This window comes from Tyto alba, unplaced genomic scaffold (genome assembly GCF_018691265.1).
Source record: "Tyto alba isolate M040663 unplaced genomic scaffold, T.alba_DEE_v4.0 Super-Scaffold_27, whole genome shotgun sequence".
NCBI classification, from domain to species: domain Eukaryota; kingdom Metazoa; phylum Chordata; class Aves; order Strigiformes; family Tytonidae; genus Tyto; species Tyto alba.
Window position 1 is genome coordinate 501,806 of NW_024881301.1, and position 22,736 is coordinate 524,541.

Here is a 22,736-nt window from a genome sequence, read left to right on the forward strand (position 1 = left end):
ATTTAAAAAGCTAGCAGTTGCCCCTTAATTTCATAAAGCTGTGACTCTGCCCTCTAAAGCTTTGGTAAAGCAGACTAATAGAAATACTTGGCACACGTTGGTTACCTAAGGGAATAATAGAACTATTTGCTGTAGTCGTTTGGCAAAAGGACATAAACATATGGCTTTGGTTTATATTCAGCACTGCCAGTTGTGCAAAGTTGCATGGATGAAGTATACAACAGCAGTGACAACTCAGAAATCAGAAGTGAGAATCAAAATAAATCATCCTCATTACAAAGCTATTCAAGCTTGCCTCTGATTTAAGGTTTATTTTGTTGCTGAGTATTTTCAAGTAGTAGCTTCAATATAAAAACTATCTACTTCTCAAAAATATGTATACTATTAAACCACACTATAAAATGTGAAATTGTTGATGATTTATGTGTTATAATCATACTTTAAAGTATTCATACAGTAGATGTACTTACTTATTTTAATTCCTGATAAATTAATAACTCTGAACCAATTATTTTTATGTTATTCAACTTTCTCCTAGAAAAATCAGAAATAGCATTGTGTAAACTAAAACAAAATTCTCAAAAATAAAGATGAGATGACTTTGGTTACAAATAATCAAAATCACAAAACAAGGCATATTTTTAGTAGTAGTCTTTAAGAACACCTGCTTTGTAAATAAGTTTTCTCCTTTCTGGCCATCAACACATTATTAAGAAAAAAGTGATCAACAAGAAACTTTAACCACAGTACAAACAAAATTCCTAAAAAAATTTGTCTTTGGATTTGTTTATTGACAGTGATAAGAATATATAAAGTTTATCTAGAATTTGCTATCTGTGTACTTTGCATTTTTTCTGTCACGATAATTCTCACCATCATTTTGCCATTAATATTTCATATTAGAAAAAACTTTTGTAGAGTGACACAAAGATGCTGTCAGCACACATATATGCACAGGCAGCCAAACAGTGTTTCGTACTTCTGGATGGGTTATAGGAAAGCTTCTTGCTTGCAATTTTATTTAAAAAAATCTTTTTATAAAGAAAAACATTATTTAATTTTTATGTGTTAGATTATTAAATGAGTTATTGAAAAGAAACATTAAAATATGAGTACCAAAAGCACTGAAAAGCTTGCTCTGAGGTTACTATTTATTGTAGAGAGAGGCACACACAGCATCGTGTCACCTTGGGAGCACAGTACAACACAGACATATTTGTAGTGCTTAGCAGTGTCTGACTTCAACTTTGAAGTTTGTGGCTTGTGTTTGAGACTTGAGGATGGATTTGTGTGCATTAAAAATCATGAGGGTTTTTTTTTCTGGCTAAGTTCATTAGTTTAGTGACAGATGTAGCTGTTGCCTCTATATAAACTCGAGTTTACAAATTAAAAATAGTAGAGAAGGGCTATTCTTTTTTCGGACCTCTCAAAATCAGTTAAGGTTTGTCCTAGAGAAGTTTGCCAAAATTTGTTCTGAAAATCAGACATAACTTTTAATTGGAAAATCACAACAAAATGTCAACCTTTATACTCCTTACCTCTAGATAAACTGGTGATTTCTTTTCCTCTACCTAGTTACACAGAAAGAAACAGATTGCCGCTCCAGCAGTGCAAAACCCACTCTGGGAAAATCATGCTTGTACAAAGATTACAATAGAAATTAGAAAGTGCATAGCTCTTTCCAAGAAGTGTATTTCACTTTTACCTATGTCAACAACATTGGCTTCCCCAAGTCATAGCTTATTTCAGAGTAATATGATGTAGAACTCTCTTACTAAGACAGTAGTATCAATTTACTGTCTGAAATTCAGAATTAAAAATGTGCAAGGCAACTGAAATAGAAGTTGTTATTATTATTATTATTATTATTATTTATTATTATTGCTAATATTATCATTTATTGCACATGCCCTATTTTCAGCTGTTAGTCATATTCATGGATCCCATTATAATATCAGTTCATGCACATGTGCACAGATAGACTCCAGGCACACAAAAAATCAAACTCAGAGCCAAATCCTGATTCTCTCACTCAGGGAAGTATTTCCAGGTGCTGCTCTCGAGTCCACTGACTGCAGTGGGATGGTACAAACAGAAGAAATAACATTTGGCTTCTGTAGGCACGAACTCTGAAATAGTTTGCTCAGAAGGGATGAAGGGATGATTGCTGCTATTCCACCAGTAAATTAATCAGGAGAAACACGAACACTGTGTAGCAGTCACATAGCAAGTTACTTCAGTTTCAGCCAAGCAGAATTTGTGGTAACGTCAGTGAATCCAGTCAGTTTTCTGGGATCTAGATATTGATATACACTTAAGTCTCAACCAATATTGAAAGCAGGGTGGAGGGCGGATCAAACTGAAATTCACAGTCAGGCAGAAAGTATTCATAAACTTAGGGACATTTGTTGGAACATGTTTTCAGAAAATAATAGAGCATCAAGAACATCAGTAAATTTCCAAATCACAGAAATAGGGCATAACTGAAGCAATTCTAAGACAAGCATTTATTTCTTAGCCTGCTTGCCTAATTATTTAGGACTGCATAGCTGCTACTCTTCTGTCACTGTGTTTCTGATTGTCTATCTCCCACTAATTCCTTTTGAACTCATTAACTAATTTCAACTAATTTTGAAAAGAAAATGTTTAGACTGGTTTAAAACCCATCAAATCAGAGAATCTAGGTATAATACACAAAGATAAAGTGAAAATAATTCCACTAATCTCTTGTTACTTTTGTGAAGCTTGTCCTTAAAAAATACGGGACTATAACTCCCAATAAAATTTTCCTGGCTAGCACTTAGATATTATCCCAATGGTCCTGATGATTAAAAAAATAAGTAATGAGATATTGTGCAAGGATGTTGTGCAGGCATGAGCGTTCTATTTATCCCTTATGTCTTCTTGTCTCAAGATAACATATGTACTGGGAGGAATGGCTGACGATCCCTGGCTTTAAGAGCATGAAGCACCTTCCAGAATCCATCCAATCTTTACAGTACACAGCAGTAATGAGATATGTCTCTCAAATTAACGCCTTGATAACTATAACCTCTAAAAGCTCTGGATGGGATTTCTCACTTAAAAGTTTAATTCTTTTGTTGTTCCATGGGTAATTTGAAAGTTTGAATGCTTCTTGATGACCATCTGTGGCTGTAATTTCATGTAAAATAATCACTATATAGACAAAAATTAGAAGTGAGAAACTTTGCTCACTTTTATTAGTATCAATCAGTCTCTGAAAGAACTATCAAAACCCAAAGATACTACATTTAAATTTAGAGCAAGAGATACCTTTTTGCTGACACACTTAAAAGATTTTACATTTTTATTCAGTTACTTTTGTATAATTTTCAAGTTATGCAGGGACTTCTTGTAAATTAAGGTGTTTTTTATACAATACAGACATGATGATTATTTTAATATGTGGTATGCACCAGGATAAATAGGCCTACAAATTTTAGGTTTGAGTTGATTAAACATCTCTCATAATTTCAAATTATTACAAGGAAAGAAAATCAATAGAAAAATCACCTGCATTGATTTTATTGTTGGCTTAAACTCATTGTGCAATTTTTAAATATTCATCAAAATGCAACGTGCTATTTAGACCAAAGTAACTGCTGTTCAGTAGAAGCAGTGGACACTTTTTGTTTCATAATTAAAAGAGCAGCACTGTGATTGGTGTGGTATTTATTATGAAATGATGACAAAGGAGTACCAGTGGTTTTAATAGTTTTAGCTTACAGGAGCTGTTGTTAATTTTGTCTGTGGAGTTGCAGGTGAAATAATGCACAGTGGATAAATAGTCTATATTGGTTTAACTGAACATAATATATAGTGTGTTCTGGAGTTGTTTGTCTCAATAGACTATAGTAATCAAAAGTAATGAACCTATTATGTGCAGGACCTTGGAGAGCATAGAATGGCAGTAAAAGTGTGGCACATAAAAGGTTTATTAAAGGAAATTAAAGTCCATCATTGCCACACCTGCTCCCCTATTATAAGTCTATGGCAGGTCAGTGCCTTCAATCACAACTCAGCATCAGAGAACAGAGCCATGTTTCCCATTACCATTGCAGTCACATTGCAAAAACTCGTTCTCCAGGTTTTAAGGATAGTAGCAAGTAAAGGCTGCCATCAGCCCCACTACATAAACACAAGCCTCTTATGTTCCTTCCCTGCTAATAATCAACATCAGATGTAAATTTAAACAGAGAAAAGATATCATTGTCAGGATTTGAGGTGCATTTCCATCAATTTATACGTTCATTTCAGATATCACTAACCTGTGTTCTAGAATTAGGCTTCTTCGAGTACACGAATACCCTTTTCAAATGCTTGTGTTCTCTCTTGCAAATAGGTATTTTGATTCCAGTAGCTGTCTATAATGTACAAGCATATATAACAACAAACAGAAAAAACCCCAGGAAATTAAAGAAATGCTTTTTCTCCCCTCGAAAGGCTGACTTTACTCTTTTTCTTTCTCAGGTCAATTTTGTTATATTCTGCAATGTTCTTCCAGATAAGACCTTCAAAGAATCTCAGTTTTCTGAGTCATATAAGGCTAAAAATAAAGCATCCTCAGATCTTCAAACTCTATAAATGGAAAAAGCTCAAAGATTGCTTCTTGCATCTTCCCTCAGTGGGGCAAATCAGTTCTGCTGATGCTCAGAAAGGAAGAGTGAAATAATAGACAGGATCTTTTTTTTTTTTTTTTTTTTTTTTATCTTGCAATCTTTTGTAGGGAAAGATGCCAGGCATAAGCATCCACAGTATGGTATCTACCACATAGGCATCCACAGAATGCATCTACCTATTGCCTAACACAGTTATATAAAATAGATGTTGGTATCTGCATTTGTTCCTGCATATTGATCTGCAGAAGCACATGGGAGTTGCTTCATCCACAGTATGTTTGATCATCACCATTTTACAAACAGGGAAACTGAGATTCAAAGCAAAGATAGATAACAAGATATTAACAGACACTGAAGAAGAACTCCAAAGTTCCAAATATTTTGTTTAGACAAAAAATCCTTCTGAGAGAGTCTTCCTTACATAAAAATTAAGAGCTACTTTTAGAAAGAAGAGGAATTTGACTCCCTGGACATGGTCAAAATGACACTGTTGTACAATCTGCTGTATGTCACTGCAGCTCTCCACACCAGAACATGAAATCTTAATCCCTTTGAATTTCAGGGGTTTGTAATAAAATCCATGGAATGAAAACCTGCCCCCACAGTTATGGGTCTGGGCCAGATCCAAGACCAGAAGGTACATATTTCCAGTGCCGGTTTGGACGTTGCCAAAAGTGTCATGAGAACAGTTGATCTTGAAAGGTCTCCCTTATTTCAGTTAGAAATCTTACAGAAACAGCTGACTTGGGGGGGAGGTGGGGGGGAGGGATGGTTTTGGTGGTTTTTGTTTGTTTGTTTGTTCGTTTGTTTAATGTGGAATACAAACCTGGACACTACATTCTCCCAAAACCTCATATGAATCTGTAGCTGTCTCCTTGATCAAAACATCTGTAAGAAGTTGTTGATTAAGTGGTGAAGTATTTCAAAGCTATACATGTGCAATTATGCACATTCAAGCAAGAGGGTTGCACGTTTTAAGGATGAAGTTGTCAGAAATGCAGGCTCCAACACAGCTATTAAGATATGCTTCAGTTACAACAATGATGCAGAGTGCCTGTAGGCACTGTGGTTTTCTGGGACCTTTTCTTCCAGGAGGTGGATGCTAAAAGCAGTGTTCATACAGCCTAAGGTTTCTAACCTTATGCCTTCAGCTAACACCTGTAGTACCTTGTCATTAAACCTTACTGAGTCTCTCATAACCATCACTTTATTAAATAAATCTGTATCATTAAAGGTATCTCCTAGGTACTTACTAGATATTCACAGATGGCTTTTTATCTCTTTGACAAGATTAATAAGGCATGATTATTTTTCTTTCTATTACTGTCTAGCCTTTGGAAATGTGAAAAAAAAGCATTAGAGACTTTTTTTTTCTTTTCTTTTTCTCAATGGTAAAAGGAATGAATTAAAGACTTTGTGTTAATATTACAGATGGATGCAGATGGGGAAAATAAAAAGCTGCGCACACGCTCAAAAGGAACCAAGGGTGAGTTAGCAAGCATGTTCCACGACCCTGTGCCCAGCACACCATGAAATATGATAGTTCCTGTGCATAGTCCCTAATGTGCAGTAAGAGAGTGTGTAGCTTCCTTAGGGCTGCTTTTTTAATCAAGGCAGGACACAGACTGCTGACATTAAGAGGCATGATGTTATTAGCTATGGTTTAAAGAAAAGCAGAAAAAAACCTACTGTATGCTATTTTCTTTGAGCTATTTCTCAAAGAAAATAAAGGTTATGCTTTTTATTATGTAAACAAAGATTTTCCATAGGAAGTAGAGCTAGACAATATTGAATGAGTGCTTTCAGAGTAATGTACAAAACTTTGTCTCAGACAACTGAATGTTTTTCTGTCTATTGCCATTAATTATCTGTAAATAAGCTGTGTAAATGGCACAGAATTAAATTTACTTTAATCAAAAGGCGCAGGTGTATGTGACAGAGGAGAATCCTGTGCTTTTATAAAGTACTGGTGCTCATGTTTAATTTTGCAAAGTTATGACATAGTTGTATTTCCCATCTATTCCTCTCTTTTTGTAAGGAACAGATGGAAATGCAGTACTGAGAGATAAACAGGCCCTTAATGATCTCAACATCTGGAAAGCATGATTGACTAGCAATACAGCCCTTCCAGGAAAATAACTTTTTATTTTAATTCGTAACACTTTTTGTGTCTCTTGATAATGAGTGAAAAATGGAGATACTTAAAAATAAATGTCAAAGTTTTGCCTGCCCTGTCAACATTCTTCTTATGACTGTTTTCAGAGGTGCAAAGTACCCATCCTTCGCTCTGATTGTAACATGAATTGTACACTCTTAGGATTGTGCAAAACAGACTAATTTGATTCATTTTCACAACTCAGTAGTTCTGCATTTTTAGTATCATGCCTTTAGCTTCAAACTGTGGTCAGAATGAAAAATTAATGTGTAGTTTGTCTCTGTTCTCTAGTTTCAAATAACCAAAAAGGTGAAAACTTTACTTAGGAAAAGACAGAGGAAGGGTGGGGGAGTGGCACAAACGGCCCACAGACAAGGGGATAAACACAGACAAGCCTTTCTAAAAAACATAAGCATTGTCATACTAAAACTTTGATGCGTCCCTCAGTAATGTTCTCTGAAATTAATGTAAAATCTGTATATATTCCATAACTACAAGAACAGAGGACTTAAATAAAGTTATTGAATAGGGAAGTTATTCACACCTCAGCATTAGAGTACATCTTCCCTGTCAGTCAGGACTGTGAGTTCAAACAGTCTGATTGTCTTAGCAGACTTTAATTGTATTTAATAGGTGATTCATACTCTTTTTGCTCAAAAAGCAACATATTTTAAAACTTATGGATTTTCTTTATATTTTTTATACACATGCACATACATCTATAGGAATTAAAATATCAGGAACATTTTCCATAAGTGCAAACAACAGAAGTTGCCTGTGCAATATGAGTAATCCTTAGAACCACCTGTTGGCTTTGTCAGTATGCTGTCTATCCTTGGCGGGGTTAGGTATTTGTAAACACCAGCCTCCGTCATTCCTAAATTGAATTAAATTTCAGAAACAGCATTCTATTTTAAATTTTAAAAAGTGCTTTCTCTTTATTTTTTCTTATTATTTTTCTTATTGTTCTACTGAACATCATATTCCAGGTTTTATGCATCCTAAAATAACTGTGAGAATTATAAGCTGAGTTAACATTTTCCACTAGTGTCTACAACCCTGTGGTGACCATGAAATAATCACCTGTGTTTTGATAGCCACTCCTCTGTCATCACAGGTAGGCAGGTGCAAGTTTACAGAAAGCATAAGTCTGGAACTGTAAACTAATTCTTTCTTTCCTGCTTTTATTAACAGTTCAAGTGGATTCTATAGCTCAGGAGCTCAGGTAAGAACACACATTGCTTATTTTTTCAGTTTTATTCTCTGATCATATTTATACACATTGCTTATTTTTTCAGTTTTATTCTCTGATCATATTTATAAATCCATATCAATGCTATTGCTATAAAATAGAGAATCCAGCAAGTGATGCATTATGTAGAGATTTATCATAGATCTGAGAAAAGGGTACTTGATGAGATTCACTTTTTAAATATACTAAAAATCAAAGCAAAATGTTAGCAATAATTATGCAAGCATAATAAAAACTAATGCAAAGTGGGCATGACTCTAGTATTCTGTCTTTATCTTTAGCCTGTGTCAGGGCATGAAACAAAAGGGTATAATTTCTGATCAGTCTTCAGTCTTCTTTTTCCTGTAATAAATATTATAGTATTTCAATATCTGAACGTTCTAAGAGATATTAACATTTAAAAGTTTTTCTTAGATGGCTTTTATAAAACTGATAGTCTCTGTAAACTACTGTAAATTCTAAATGCACTAATGCCTCATTCTTCCTCGAGTACTTCCTGAGGTTTCATATTTTATTGAAGTAGTGGAGAGTACTTCTCAAATTTGCATAAAGCATGACAGTCCATTCAAAACCATAAATTGTATAAGGATATTTCAGATCACAAGTAATCTAGTAAAATTTTAACATTACCACTCTAATCTTACTAATGTGTGCATCAACTCCAAATAACTGGTCCAAGAGCTTAGAATAAACTCTGGAAAGACTGGCATATTATTCAGTACCAAATCCTCAAAAAAGAACATGTACCTTCAAATTTGAGTTTTCTCTGGGATAAGATCACTCTTCACATCCCCCAGGGAAAATATTTACAGGTAGCTGCAGATTCCTAGAATTATTAAACAAAATTGCAATGGGCTACAGCTGCAATAAAAATAGTGAAAAGATTTTTGCAAAAAATCTTATGAGTTTTTCTTAAATTAACTTATTTTGGCCTACACTCACTTTCCATCACATGCTACTGAGCAGCTTTCTAAACCACAGCAGGCATCTGGAGTTTGTGTTTGTGGGTTCATCCATCTAGGGAACAGAAACGTCCTCATGTGATTTACTTAATCAATCAAAATGCCAGTCTCTCTTAAGATAGGACAAGAAATATTTACAGGAAATTATTTGCAGTGAAGACACATAATATTTTAAGGTTTTGTTTTATAGTAAAACTGGGGAAATTATAAGCTTCTTATAGATATTCCATGAACAGAAGTGGAGGCTAACTTTTTGGATTAATTATTCATGGTGAGTCACTCATTCAGCTCTACTGTGAGTCTCATTTTTCTGTATGGCTTCAGTTTCCTGAGATTTAGTGCTTCTCCTTTTTCCTCTGTGCATCCTTAATTTATGCACCAGAAGGATGCATTAATCCGAAGAGGCAGTCATCCAAAAATGAGGATGGTCCATGTGTTCCTAAGAGAAAAATGTTTGAAAAATAGAGGATGTGCAAGTTTCTGCAACATCAGGGAAGCTGTAATTTATACATTATCAATTACTATAGCTTTTCCCAAGCAATTTTGCTTTTCCTCATGAAATACATGCTACTTCAGGAACTACTGTGTAATAAATTACTCTTTGTCAGAGGTGCCTACTACCTCTATAGGGAAACATGCATTGGTTTAAAACAGAGAGCTAAGCAGCCAATAAAGTCATTGCCCAGTCCTTAACTAGCTATTTGTGATTTCTACAGTACCAAATCCCATATTTGGTATCTCCGCAGTCAAGTGTCTTTACTGGCATACAAGTGAGGTGATCAGCTTTTATGAATCTATTTGTTTATGAAAAACTAGAGGAAGAGAGGCAGGGACTGCCTTTTGGAAATGTAGCCTACAAACTGCATTCCTATTACTCGTACCCATATTATTGTGGAAAAACTATTGAACATTCCTCAAAAATTAAAGACTGAAATAGTCTGTTGTGTTCCCTGGATGCAGATACTGGAACCACTGTCTTTTCTGACCAAGGTTCTAAATTCTGTGTTGGCTGAGAAATTTAAATCCATGTTCAATTAATTTCCCCTTTTCCCCTGGCTTATCCTATCTGACAAAGCACTTTTGCACTCCTTATTGAGTTTCTGTTACTAAGTGCCTTGGGATACTTCTACATGAAAGACACCACATAAGCTTGCATGCTCATATTGTATTATTATTAGTTTCATAACATTGATTGGTTCTAGAGCATTTGTTAGCCTTTTCTTATTCTGCACATTGTGTTTCACAAAAGTAGAGAATGACATAAATGAAAAGCAAAACAAAGAGTTACAATCACTAATTAGATTCAATACTGCATGAAAATTGCTCTCTCCTAAATTTCAGGAGTTTCATTCTTACTTAATGGAATTCATTACCAAAAAAAAATCTATTGATTTCAAGAAAGCCAAGATTTTACCCAGAAATCTGGCTAAAGATTTTTCTATCATCCATCTTTTCCTGAGAAATAGGACTGCCTTTCCACATAAAAAGTATATTTGCAGAAAAATGTCACCTTTAGGGTGAGGTTGGGTTTTAATTTTTTCTGTTTAAGAAAATAACTAAAAATTTGACTGCACTATATTGAGTTTTCAGAGGACAGTACTTTCCTTCCAGATACTGACCACCTATACACAACTCCTCTTTAAGTGTCAAACTTGCGTTGATTTAATGTAATTATATGACTGAGGGAATCAAATTTTCAATATCATATAAATGTCCTTATTCATAAATATTATTAATACTGCTGTGTTATTAGTTAAGATTTATAAGATTTTTTTTTTCTATAACTACTGTATATGCTGTGGTGTCGAAGCATAATATGCTAAACTTAGTAAGCCTTTCAAAACAGAATTCTTTCTCCTTCCAGTCTATGGTATTTACTTATGAACAACACAGCTAAAATTTTCATTTAAGAATGTAGTGCTGTGGTGATATCATTGGTAGCTAAACTACCCACAAGAAGAGAGAAATCTTTTATCACAACCTAAACATAGCAAAACACAGTATGTGGTAGAATTGAGTGCTGAAGATTGGAGATCTCTCTCCCATATATTCAAGTTTGAATCTGACACCTTTTGGGCATAACAAATCTGTTGTATCCATCTTCTACAAGAAGCAAAAAGAAGAGGTCTTCTCTTAGATGATTTAGTCATGGACCACTGAAAGGACCAGGACCTTCAGCTGTGTTCAGGATTAGCATGAAAACCAAAGAGAAGTGAAGGAATATTGGTGTGATGTATTCTCATTACTGTGTTCTATTTAACAGATGGGATACAGTACGATGAACCATCTGTAGGTTATGGAGTGGCATCTGGGTCAGACCAAGGAAGAGCAAATTGGACTGATCCAAGCATGGGATTACAAAAGCATAGATCAATCTGGCTAAATCTACATCTGAATAGAAAGGCTACCTTTTTGGGTTTAGATGCTGGTGAAACCAAGTCTTTCTTGCTTCTCTCACTAATGATTAATGAGGACTCCACAATGCACTGGTGTTTCAAGTTATGGAGGACAGTCCTGCTCTTTGGTGGGAATAGTTACACTTCCCCTTACCCTCTGTAGTGTTGGATCACTTCTTCAAAATGACCATTTCTTCAAAAGTAAGGCAAGTTACTTTTTCTCTAGAACTCTTGTTCCAGATGTTGTGAGACATTTTAGATATTCAGATAAGTTGAACTTATCTGTGTGAAAGTATAGAAATATGAGGATCTTGATTGTTTTAGCAGAGTAAGTAATAGAGCAGAGCTGTCTGGATGTCTCTCTGATAGGAGGAGTAACTGGACACTTCACCCTTTGCTGCTGTCTCTTGATTAGGAGGATGATAAACCAGCAAAGCAAAACTGCAAACAATGGTACTGAGGTATTTCAGAAGGTTTATGCTACTAAAGTGTACTCCTTAACTTTATCTAAAATGTTTAAAAGGTATGTCAACATAAGGAACAGTACTGACAGCATACAGTTTGGTAGGTAGATGATTTGACCACTCAGGAAAATTTCATGGCATAAAAGATAAGGGCTGTGCAAGCTTAGCTGTATTTCAAAAGGAATGATTCATTGGTAACTCCTTTTCTGAGCTTCATAAAATAAACATGTTTTAAAGAAGTAATTGTGTGAAAGGAAAACAGTAGTCTGGCAGATGACCTGAGAAAGAGGTGAAAGCAGTACTTAGGTGACAGAAGTGGCCACATGAAACAAAATCACACAAAAAGGCTCAAAGACATTCCTCAGTAAAAATTGAGATTATGATTGATTGGTGTAGCCATCACCTTCAGAGTACACTTATCCCATAGCAATGCTTGAAAGTGAGACAGAGACTGAGAAAGCTGTTTGTTCCTAACCTGCCTCTGGAAAAACTGTCAGGTTTGTCCTTTGGGCTTGGCTTCTGTTTCCACTAGAGTTGGTCATAGACTGACTTTCTGAAAACTACTGGGAAAAAAACACGTTAGTCGTAATCTTGAATAAGGATATTTGGAATAGAACTGAGGTGGACTCTTGCATTTCCTATTGACTCAACTGTCTCCCACTGGCAGAGAGCATGGTACTCTCACAGTTCTTAATGTGCTTTGCTAAAACAAAGTGTGTCCCTGAGTCCAAATAGACTTAGTAGTAAATGTTAAATGAAGATGCTCAACAGTTCTATCTACTGCCAGGATATTCGGATATTCATCCTGATTTTGTGCAGACATATCTGACCTTGACAAAAAGAAAGCCAGAAAGCCTTTTTTTTTTTTTTTTTTTTTTTTTTTTTTTTTTCCTCTCCTCATAGAATTGTAGAATGGTTTGAGTTGGAAGTAAACTTAAAGATCATCTAGTTCCAACCCCCCTGCCATGGGCAGGGACACCTTCCCACCTTTCATGAGATCAGGTTGCTCAAAGCCCCATCCAACCTGGCCTTGAACCCTTCCAGGGAGGGGGCAGCCACAGCTTCTCTGGGCACCCTAGGCCACCACCCGGACATGGAAGAATTTCTTCCTTATAGCTAATCTAAATCTACCCTCTTTCAGTTTAAAACTGTTACCCCTCGTTCTACCACTACACTCCCTGATCAAGAGTCCCTCCCCATCTTTCCTGTACCCCCTTTAAGTACTGGAAGGCCGCTATAAGGTCTCCCCGGAGCCTTCTCTTCTCCAGGCTGAACAACCCCAACTCTCTCAGCCTGGCTTCATAAGGGAGGTGCTTCAGCCCCCTCATCATCTTTGTGATGTTCCTCATGACCCACTCGAGCAAGTCCATGTCTTTTTTATGTTGGGAGCCCCAGAGCTGGACCCAGCACTGCAGGGCGGGTCTCGTAAGAGCAGAGCAAAGGGGGAGAATCCCCTCCCTCGACCTGCTGGCCACACTTCACGATGCAGCCCAGGATATGGCTGCCTTTCTGGGCAGAGAGCACACATTGCTGGGTCATAGTTTTCCATCTACTAATACTTTTTTCAATTGAAGAAGGGGTGTTGAATCCATACATTCTCAGCACTCCTCCCCCGTGTTGCCTATGATGGTAACTGTCTGGGACAAAGTTGTGCCACCTTGTCATTTTTATATTTCTCCATGACACATTTTGATTAGGCATTTCACTTGAGATCTGTATCATGCTGTTTCCGTTGATAAGTAATCTTCAATTAAACAATGGACATTAATCTTAAGAGTACCTATAACCAAAGTCTGGTAACAAAGTCATGAGTTAAGAGTATCTACTGCTTGCTCTCTGGCTTGGAAAAGGAACTTCTTCCCTGCCCTAGCCATTGTAGAAATTGAAGGGGTTATGGGGCTTTGAAAATATTAACCTCTGCCTTTTACCCCATGATTTCTGGTATAATCTAGTCTCTCATGTTGTCATCAATCATGCTTTTTAAAATTCCCAATAAATCTTGTTCATTTCTTATTTTTTTCTGACAACACTGTTAGGTTCTTAAAGAATTTAGGCTGGCATGTTAGTCAGTACTCTCCTTAAAGAATCTGTGGAAATCTATGTTTTTGTAATTGATGGTTGATAGAAAACATTGAACAGTCAAGCATAAACAAACGCTTACCAATCAGTACATGATACAGTTTTCTATGAGGCAAAGGTAAGTATATGCTGGTCACAAAACTAATAAAATTATAGTACTGGAATTCACCGATCCTTATTATTATATCCTGTATGTCAACCATTCTCATTGTAACTAATAAAACAAACATTAACATAAATTTTAATGGCAATCAAATTTATAGGCCTGTCATTTCTAAGTTCCTCCCTTGTTTCCTCTTTCATTTTCCAGTCCTCCTCTAATTAGTGATCAAATTGTGAAATCTACAGCACTCTCTTTCCTCTTCTCCTCTCCTCTCCTCTCCTCTCCTCTCCTCTCCTCTCCTCTCCTCTCCTCTCCTCTCCTCTCCTCTCCTCTCCTCTCCTCTCCTCTCCTCTCCTCTCCTCTCCTCTCCTCTCCTCTCCTCTCCTCTCCTCTCCTCTCCTCTCCTCTCCTCTCCTCTCCTCTCCTCTCCTCTCCTCTCCTCTCCTCTCCTCTCCTCTCCTCTCCTCTCCTCTCCTCTCCTCTCCTCTCCTCTCCTCTCCTCTCCTCTCCTCTCCTCTCCTCTCCTCTCCTCTCCTCTCCTCTCCTCTCCTCTCTCTTTCCTAGAGCTCTGATTATTTGATGGACCTCAAGCTTTTTACTTTTTTTGTAGTCTAATATGTTTTCACACTTCAGAAACAGGCTGTTCTTTCAGTACTGTTAAGCCATTAACAAGAAACAGTAAACAAGAAACAAACACAGAAATAAATGCAAAATTGAAACATTTTCCACCTCAAGTTTTCTATTTTAACATTCATGTGAGTGCGTTAAGGCTTGCGTAAAAAGTTTGGAACTGGTATATAGAGAACATCAAATAAAATATTTTTTTTCCATTAAAATGTCATTCTTTGAATGAGATTTTAAAAGGTAATAAGAACCTCCATTCTTAAAAACATTGTCATTGTTTCTGTGAAGAGAAATAATACCATATAGTTCTGCGTGACCACAAGCAATGACTTTAACATTCTGCAGGTAACTCTGAGGTTGATAGTTATGTGACAACTAATTAGTGAACTCTTCTGAATAACCACTAAGATGGTTGAAATAGGAACTGTATCTCATACTCCTTTTGAGACACCTGTGGTTGGAGTTGCTAATTAAGATGAATCATTTGCCTAATTCTTGTAGATATTAAGACCTTTTGATCTATGCCCTGTAACCTCTACCTTTTCCTTCTGGATTTATTTAGAACATTTAAAAGCTGTATTTAATTTTCAGATTTCCATTTTATCTTGCTCTAGTTGACACTTCATATACACTTGCTTTATAGGTGACTTTTATAGATTTCTTCTAAAACAAATGCATTAGATAACTTTCTATCATACTATAGGCCTCTTTTAGTATCTACTATGTTCATTTCTAGCCAACACCTTCAGTCTTAGTGTCTCTTTTCTCTTTGTAATTTTATTTGATTGTGGTTTTATAGTTTTTTTACTTAAAACCTCCATTTAATATTAAAAAAAATACCCACAAACAAACAAACAACAACAACAAAGCCAGCCAACCAAACAAAATAACCCCAAGCCCTCAATGGTTATTTATTTTCAATGTATGCTTTTCTGTAATAGTTTTATAATATATGTCAAATCCACATCACTCTAATTGTGGCTGCTAGACTAGCAGATAGTTATTTGCAGGGGTTTTTTTCTACATGAGAGCTTGCTTCCTCTTAGAATGTTCCTTGCCTTGAATTAAAACTTATATGTTATTTAACATATTACAGGAGTTGTTGTCTTCCCCATCACAAACTTCTATGTTCATCAACACACAGTAAATGTTATCCTCCCAACCCTACACAGGAATTTAGAGTTCCATATGCCTTAATGTCTTCTGCTGTGTGACAGAATGCATCAGAACATTATAGCCCCAACTGGTTGTTTCCTCTTATGGCAGATCTTTTCTCCGTAGATGACCACAAGCCATAGAGAAATTGAAATGCCAACCGGTGACTTTGCCTCATATATATCAATCATGAGTTAAATATTATGGCCAGCTGAATTGCTCTGTCTGACTGATGTCAAGGGTGGATTCAGCCAAGCAAAAGCAAGTCGAAACAGTCTGTGGACTGCCTGGAGATAGCAAGGAAAAGAAAAGAATGCAGCCATGGGACCTCCTGCTACATTAAAGGGAGGTACTGGCTCCTAACGATGAATTGCTTACAGTTGTATTGTCTGTTGTCAAAAAAAAAAAAAAAAAAAGAAAGTAAATGTTATCTTCTTTACGTCTTCTCTAACCAGACTGTAGTTACCAGTATGCTTTTTATTTAAGTATTTACTGGCGTTAGCAGGATGACCACTCACGTGCAAGGCTTTCTGGATGCAAAAGTTGTGTGGATGATCTGTAGATTTGCCTAGAAACTTAATCCATTCTAAGCCAAATTCTTGGCTTCAGTCCCACTGGAATTCATTGACCTACTGAACCTGGACAGATTGAGTGAGTAAATGAAAAAGAGGCTAGGGAGGCTGGATTTGGCCCAGATCTTGGGCATTCATTCATATTCCTGAGTTTAAGAACTTCTTGAGTGCTACACAATAAAAATTGTTTCCTCCAAACTAGGTATTAGTGAAAATAACTTACATGTTAGAAAATGGTCCAAATACACGACATTATCCATATAGAGTTCTTGATCTATAAGCTATAGAATGACACTGTGAAGAAGTCATCCATTTCATCAACATAGTATTTCAATTAGAGGGTTTAGATGGATTTTTTTTATATGTGATCTGATGATACTTATGATGAGCTTGTGAACTGAAAAAAAGAAAACCAAGAAAACCAGAGAATAGAATTTAAATCTGTTCTGTCCTTCTATGAGTTGCCTTTCCTGTGGGGGAGAATCCTGCTAAAATAATAAACTAGAGTTAACAAAAAAAAAAAAAAAAAAAAAAAAAAAAAAAAAAAAAAGCAGCTTTTTTTTTTTTTTTTAAAAAAAAAAGGCATTCCATGAGCCTGTTGCAGCCTGAAATTGTTGTCCTTTAGCCTCAGGCATCACAGGGAGCTTGAGGCCTGGGTAGATTTCACCATAACTGCATGCTTCTTCCTATGTTATTGCTGACTTACCATTGCTTCACTCTTTTTACGTGTTTCTTTTTATTTGCTCAATCATTTCACAGTCCAGTTGTTCTTTTTGGTCAGGTGGCCTATAACATTTAGTTTACTGTCTGAAACATCTCCAGGCTCAGTACATAATGACTCAACACCATTACCCATTTCTCCCCAGCCTCTTCTTATGGGGGCTAATAAATCCTCTTCCACCAACAAGGCTATGGCAGCTCCTTTGCTTTTCTTATATGTTGTTTTTTAATAAAATATATCTTTTAATATCATGCTCCAGCCAGCTTTCAGTTATGATACCATATTTTCTCAACATTATTATCTGTCTTGTTCTGTTCCTTTTTTCCTAGCTAAACCTTTCATTTGTATATATAGACAGACACTTTAATACCCTCAAGTTAGTGAGCTGATTTTGCTCTATATTAGTGTTCATAAATACGAATTTCCCTTTTATCTTTCTTCCCATCTATACCCCATGTGCATTCCTTTCATCTTAGTTCAGCCCTGGACTGAACTCACAACTCTGACATTTTAGAAAAAGAACATTCCCCATGTATGGCAGCAAACTTTCCTATTTGTAGAAGGCCCTTTAACCCTTTAACCCTGGAATGATTGTCATGGTGCACAGGAAAAGCCCCTGTCCCTTTCACAGATGCAACTTGTAAGCCAAGTATGCGGGTTTGCTAGAAAGGGGTGAAATTCACTTTTTGGTGTTCTGTGTGATGTTAAAAAAATGAGAAACATTCAGATTGTCTTTAATTGTCATTGGAGTAAGTCATGCTAGTTCTGAACTTCCATTGCATCCTATTCACCAGGTCTAAAAGACAAACAGGTTTTTTTGACACATTTTATTGGTTTAAGTTCTTACCATTTTAATGTTTAAAAATGCTGATGAAAGGAAATTACTTATGCCTGACGAATTCTCTCCTAAATTTCTTTAAAAATTTCTGCTGGAGCTATTTTCTAGATTATTTGTCATGACCTGGGCTGAATCAGGGAAACACAGCACATTCAGTCATGAAGTTCAAAACTGGTAGATTGTCTAAAAGTTACTGTGTCTCAGCTTACTTTACAAAATACAAGGAAACATTAATGTCAATAACTCTGATTCCAGATAAACAATAAGGGCAATTACATATTTAACTTCTTGTCAGTGATAAGATCTCAGTGGTCCTTTCCAGGACTAGCCTGCAAAATTTCATCTGTAAAAGCTCACATCAGAGTTCTGTTAACACATGATCTTTCTAAATATTTTCACATAAAGCCATAAGTTTTCATCAGCATAATGTTTGAATATATTTAAGTACTTACAAGAATTACTTAAAAGAACTAGAAAGAAATTTTTAATCTTTTTTTTCTGATTTAACTCAGACTATCAATGAACTGTAACTTATCCCTTGATTATCATTTTCTCAGCTGCACAGTCTTACTCCTTGAAGTTCTTCAGGTAGTCAGTGTGTTGCCGCCTATAACTTGTAAAGCAAGCAGTTGCTTCTGGACATGCACAATTTCCCCACAGCTGACAATTTACAAATCTTTCTCACTTTTACTTTTTCATGGAGGTAGAACAGTCATTTCATTTTACCCATGCTCCAGCGTATTCCACTGCTCAGGGAAAAAATCATGGACACACAAAACATCTGTAAGCATACTTTCATATCCCACTGAACAGAACAGCGTTTGGAAATGGGAAGTAAATTGGAGCATCAGAATATAGAGCTGTAGTAATCCTGAGAATGTATGTAGTCCATACAGTAGACAAGATACAAGGTATTGTAAAACTTGCAGATCTTTCTAAAAATTAGATTTGAAGGATACAGAGATGGGATGAAGTCATTAAAGCCTTCTCATGAGCTGACATTCTCATTGATGAAAAACATCTCATCAAGTATCTTCCTATAAAAAAAAAAAAAAAGAAAATAAGGAATTGATCAAGAAGTCCTTATTCTATATACAAGTCATTTTCTTTATGTCCTTTTAGAGATTTTGCTTAATTTTACATCTAACTCTTACACAGATTTTAGAACAGAATGCAGTAAACAGAATTGCTGTTTAGATGTCATTTTTGCAAAGACATAAACCTTGTAGATTTTATAGTCCAGTATCCGTGGTCTGAAGTGATGCAATTTACTTTGTTCCTTTTAGAAAATATTCTTCTATTTCTATGTATAAAATCCATGGTTAATCCATGTTTCTTAAAAGTAGTTTCTATCTAGTTTTCTGAATCTAGGGTTTGTTTTTGTATATAGTGAGAATATATGAATCCTTTTATATTCAGTAAGCAATTTCCTGGGATTGGAAACACCATCTTAGTCTTGGATGATGAACAGTTCTTGCAGACCTGGCTGATACTGTGGATTTTCAGCCTTTCTGTGGAGACTCCAACTTCTGGCTATGATGAGACAGTGTGTTAATGACATCTTCCTGTCTTCACTTTTAGAGCAACCTGAGCTGAGAACATGATCACTCTTGTTTCCATTGAGCTATAAAATTTAAACACACTCTTTGCAAAAAAGGAGGGTTAGTTAAGGAAATCAAACAAAGTAAACAACTGAGTCATAATGACTGTCCACCTTCCTCCCCAACCACTGTTCTTCATCTGAAGTTGCTGTAATTAACAGCACTCATTTGGGTTTTCAACTGCAGTGATCAGACTACCAACGTTCTCTTTCTTTGGACTCTGACATTCCAGCTGCTTTCATGAACCTCTGGCATTCATAGTTGATGTAAACAATAACATCAATCTCATTTCAACGGACATGTGACCCCTCCTAGGAGCAGATAATCCCCTTTCTGTATCCAGTGCTAGTAATTTCTCCTGTCCATCAACAGTTTATGAGGAGCTCAGGATTTTTGTGTGGTTTTGGGGAATCTGATACTTTTAGCTATAACCTAAACCTTTGGAAGCCATTGTGCTAGAGGGTTAGACAGAATCCAGCTCATCTGTTTCTTAGAGAGCAAGCATACATAGAAAAGGACTAAGATGGGGAGACATTCAGAAATTTTGTTCCTTTTAGATACCTCTGATTCAGTACAGTCTTAAAATTCTTAGAAAGAAGCCTGACCATGACGCATATTTTTAAGCTACTGGTTCATCTGTGAGTGACAAGTGTCCCTGAATCTTCAAATATTAACTTTTCCATCCTGTAAGGAAAATGTAGTATTTGTCTTACATAGTGTCCTATGGCATCTGTAAGTTTGTGAATGAAACCTGATCAAGGCCTAAAGCAGCAGGCAATATCTTTACTTACAGTATGATTAAGGAGTAGTTAAGCTAACCTTCTCCCTTTAACTACTGGTGTGAACTTAAATGGTTCTGCAGATCAGAAGATGATGTCTCCTTTAATGGTAATTCAATAATCTAACACTAACTTTTATAGTATATCTAAACGAACAGTCAAAAAGCAATTCAGGCTAAGAATTTAAAACTGTTTTCTCCACAAACTAAAATGTTCCACTAATCATTCTTGCACAAACTAACATGAAGAGTGGGCTCCTTAAATAGCAGTAGACAATAAATGTAAGTGCCTTGATATGCAAAGACATTTATTTTCTCTCTTGAAGCTAAGGAGTGTACATGAGATTCAGTATGTTCAGTTCTTATTATTTTATATGGCGTCCATTACTGGCATTAGTAAACACCAGTTTCAGGCTGAACATACCCCTGGTTTTACCCCCCATGGCAATTCTTAGCTCCGTTATCATGCTCTACCAACCTGCAGGCTGCTGTGAAGTAAGAAAAATCCCCAGAGATCTGGAAGTCTTGCCAACAGATTAACAAAAAATTCTTGCTGGCTACAAGGTGGTTAAAGGTCGGGTTAAAGACTTGACAAATACATTACTTATATGAACCAATTACAAAAAAAAGGCGAGCATGACAATTTTCGACAGTAGGAAAATCTGTATGTGGTCAGGACTACTTAAAACCTTGCTCTTTCTTCTGAGGCATTGTTTTGTGGTGGGAAGCCAATGCACTGTTCTGTCTGTATACTACCAGTGTCTGCCCACACCATCCAAGGTATATTGTGAGCAGAAATAAAGAAAAGAGAAGGATCTAGTAAATTAAATTAAAAAAAAAAAAAAGTATTTAGGTGTGAAATACATATGAAAGGTTTATCATGTTGTTTTTTTCTAACACATGCAACCAGGTCTTATATGTCTTAGATTTTAATCTTTTGGCTCATTCTATGATAACTCACACAAGACTAGTTTTGATAACTGAGTCATTGACTAAAAACACAATAACAAAAAATCTGCTCAATATAAATAGTCCTAAAATGATTTATTATTCATAAAATTTAAGTACAGTTAAAGTGGGAAAAAAACCCCATGTATTGGCTTTGGGCTCATAACAAAAAGAGCTTCTCCTGTTTTATGAGCCTCAGATTACCAAATAACCTTGACAGCTGAATCAGTGTTCCATGACAACAAGCAGGCCATTGATAAATAGCAACAAAACTATTAGACGTTGAATTTATGAGATGAGTAATAGAGAAGCTAAATTATAGGTTTACCATTTGACAAACTACAGCTTGACAAAACTGTGCTAACATACTTGTGTGTGTATGTGTGAATGTACACAAGCAAAAGAGAGAAATAGAAACTTTTTAAGACAAAGGTAAAATTGACATGACATGAATGTTACAAAGGTGTAAAAATATTATTTTCATAGTAGATAAATTCCGGGTGTCCATTATCAAGTACTTAACAAAAAAAGTGTAAGTACTTGAAAAAGATACCACTTCTGAAGTTTTTTTCTGGTTTTATTTTAATTCTACTTTTAAGCACTATAAGGTAGAAAAGAAGGGAAATTGCTGGTACACAGTAGATCTTTAAACTGCTTAACTACTGCAAAATGATAGATTCTAGTTAAAACGTAAAACCAGCAGTTTAAAAAGTCAGCAGTGAATGCAAGAGTATATTCTGCTGGAGTTGAAAAATCTCTTCCTGGCCTTTGGAGAGCAGTTTGCACTCCCTAGGAAAGAAGCAACAACTTTATTTTGTCATCTTCCTGTAATCAGAGTGCAAGGTGTCAGGAATGGTTCTACTTAAAGTTGACTCTCATGTATTCACTTATCTTAAAATTATGGGAACTATAGAGGAAACCTGGGTGAGCGGCTACTCGTGTACAGAAAAAGGACAAGCTAATGTATAGGTCTTTCATACAGAACAAACTTTCTAACATGAGCAATGTGCTTCCAGGTGGATTTGCATGCCTCCTGTCCTGCAGCAGCTTTTGATTAACTGCTGTAAACTGTAGAGGTTACAGGCAAGTGGGATACTTGTGCTCTCATTTCCCAGAGCAGATCTGCAGGTGGCAGGTGGCAGCTGTATCCCCACACTGGTCTTTACTGTGGTCTGCTAACATCTGAGTTTGACTATCTTTCACAGTTGTGGTGAAAACCCAACATGTTTAATAGCTGTTATGCCAGCCCACAGTGGTGGGCTTATAACATTATGTTACTAGATAAAAATTGTGCTTAGCAGCCGAGCAAGAATACAGCAATCAGTTTATCATGTTTTCCCTTAACTTGACTGGAAGATACACAATAGTCAAATTAGAGGATTAAAGCTGAAGATCTAGATGAAGTTCTGTGACCTGTGTTGCACAGGAGGGCATACCAGATGATCTAA

General features: G+C 36.0%; 1 protein-coding gene across 11 annotated transcripts in view; it reads left to right on the forward strand.

Annotated features, from left to right (window-relative positions):
* The window catches only part of ST18 (ST18 C2H2C-type zinc finger transcription factor), a 167,133-nt gene that overhangs the window by 95,250 nt on the left and 49,147 nt on the right, over positions 1-22,736 (forward strand). For 10 of the 11 annotated variants that reach the window (XM_033001113.2, XM_033001111.2, XM_033001112.2 and 7 more), the window contains 2 exons: positions 6,072-6,126; positions 7,990-8,020. The exons of the other annotated variant lie outside the window; for it this stretch is intronic. In XM_033001113.2, the coding sequence (XP_032857004.1) occupies positions 6,072-6,126; positions 7,990-8,020 (86 nt within the window). The remainder of the gene's footprint in view (positions 1-6,071; positions 6,127-7,989; positions 8,021-22,736) is intronic. 11 annotated transcript variants of the gene reach the window in all.